General features: G+C 39.9%; 1 protein-coding gene across 1 annotated transcript; it reads left to right on the top strand.

The window, feature by feature from the left end:
* Nucleotides 1–4: 4 nt before the first annotated feature.
* On the top strand, nt 5–1641 carry Thumpd1 (THUMP domain containing 1; the record flags this gene model as incomplete). Its single annotated transcript, XM_010622537.2, has 2 exons — nt 5–23; nt 789–1641. Coding segments are annotated over 2 exons (432 nt in total), but the record flags the coding sequence as incomplete, so codon positions are not given.
* Between the last annotated feature and the right edge of the window lie 93 nt (nt 1642–1734).

Here is a 1734-nt window from a genome sequence, read left to right as displayed (position 1 = left end):
AGAAGTTATCAAAGAATTGGCAGGTATGTTTCCCTTAGTGATTTTATGTAGGTGTGCAGTGGTAAGCCTTTCTGTTTAAGGATACTTTCTGGTATACAAGTGTATTAAGGGCTGAGGATTTAGTTCAGTGGTGCCACTGCCTGCCTTGCAAACACAAGATCCCAAGTTCGATCCCTGGTACAAAACAAAACAAGTATGTTAAAACACCAAACCTAACTGACTTCAACATGGTAGGTACTAGATTTTCTTGTCAAGTCTCTTCCAAATCAAGCTTTGGGAAAATAGGTTATCTCTCTGTACCTATGAGAGATAAGTTTCACGATCCCTTAACTACACCAGCATCTGTGGATGTTCAGGTTCCTTTTATAAATGATGTAGTATTTGCATATAACCTGTGCACATCTTTCTCTCATACTTTAAGTCATTACCAGGTTACACAGAATACCTAATACACTAACTAGTTATACAGTTCAGGAAAGAATAACAAGAAAACAATCTCCATATGTTTAGTGTAGACAACAATTTTTTTCCCAAATCTTTTGATTCAAGGTTTGTTGAATCTGTGTGGGATCTGTGGATTTGGCAGGCCAACTATATTCGTAAATGTCCCAGAATTTCATTTGTATTTACTTATTTAAATGATTCTGGGAATTTTGAAGTCCACAAAGAAGAATGAACCAGTGTATGTTCTGTTTTAACAGATCCCAAAAAGGAAGAGATGAAATTTTTTTATATCTATCAAGCTTAATGGTATCTTCAGCCTAAATGTTTCTCTATTTTTGCTACAGGAATTGTGGGCAGTCTGAATTCAGAAAATAAAGTGGATCTCAGCAATCCACAATACACGGTGGTAGTTGAAATCATCAAAGCTGTCTGTTGCCTGAGTGTTGTGAAAGATTACATGTTGTTCAGAAAATATAATCTTCAGGAGGTGGTGAAGACGGCTAAAGACCCATCACAGATTCCCTCAAAGCTGGGAAATGGAAAAGAAGCAAAATTGGAAACTGATGGCAAATTAAATCAAAATGACCCAAAAGAAGGGGAAAATAACCAGCAGGTGGTACCACAGAATAATGAGGAGGAGCTGGGCCAGACAAAACCAAGATCTGAGACCCAAGTGGAGTGTGAGGAAAGTGCTAAACCTGAACTACTCAGTAAAATCCAAGAAGGATCCAGGTCAAATGAAAATGACCTCTCATAGATGTCATTCTGTGGAGGTGGGTTTCTCAGCAGGTTCTGTGAGATAGTATCGGGGGTCCATATAAAATTGTGACGAGTATTTTGACCTTTGTGTGCTGCATAGTGCTGCTCTCACAGTAGTGAGCAGTGATCCCTCATCCCTGTAGAGCTCTTTCAGTCCTCTGTGGCTGTGTGTGTGCTGTCACACTGGGGAGGCTGGTAGGGCGATGTTGCCTCTTCCTCCTGATGACCTTCCTCACCTTCTTGTGCTGTGCCAGCTGATTTACAAGAAGGAGCAAGCTCTGAGAAGTAGAAAATAAGAGGGAAATTTGCATTCTAAGGAAAGAACAAAACTTTAGGTGCCACAACTCAGCTGTTTCCTGCCGCTTTGTTGTAAACATTGGCAGAAATGTGGATTATGTAGAACGGAAGTGAATTGTTTTGTACTTTTGTGTTTCTCATTTATTTATGTCTGTTTATATATTTCATTAATATTTGTTATGAAGCCGGGCGTGGTGGTGCACGCCTGTAATCCCAGCACTCAGGAGGCTGAGG

The sequence above is a fragment of the Fukomys damarensis genome, unplaced genomic scaffold (assembly GCF_012274545.1).
Source record: "Fukomys damarensis isolate Sample0158 unplaced genomic scaffold, DMR_v1.0_HiC HiC_scaffold_68708, whole genome shotgun sequence".
Taxonomy (NCBI): Eukaryota; Metazoa; Chordata; class Mammalia; order Rodentia; family Bathyergidae; genus Fukomys; species Fukomys damarensis.
Note: the sequence above shows the minus strand (reverse complement) of the source record. Positions and strands in the feature narration are given on the sequence as shown.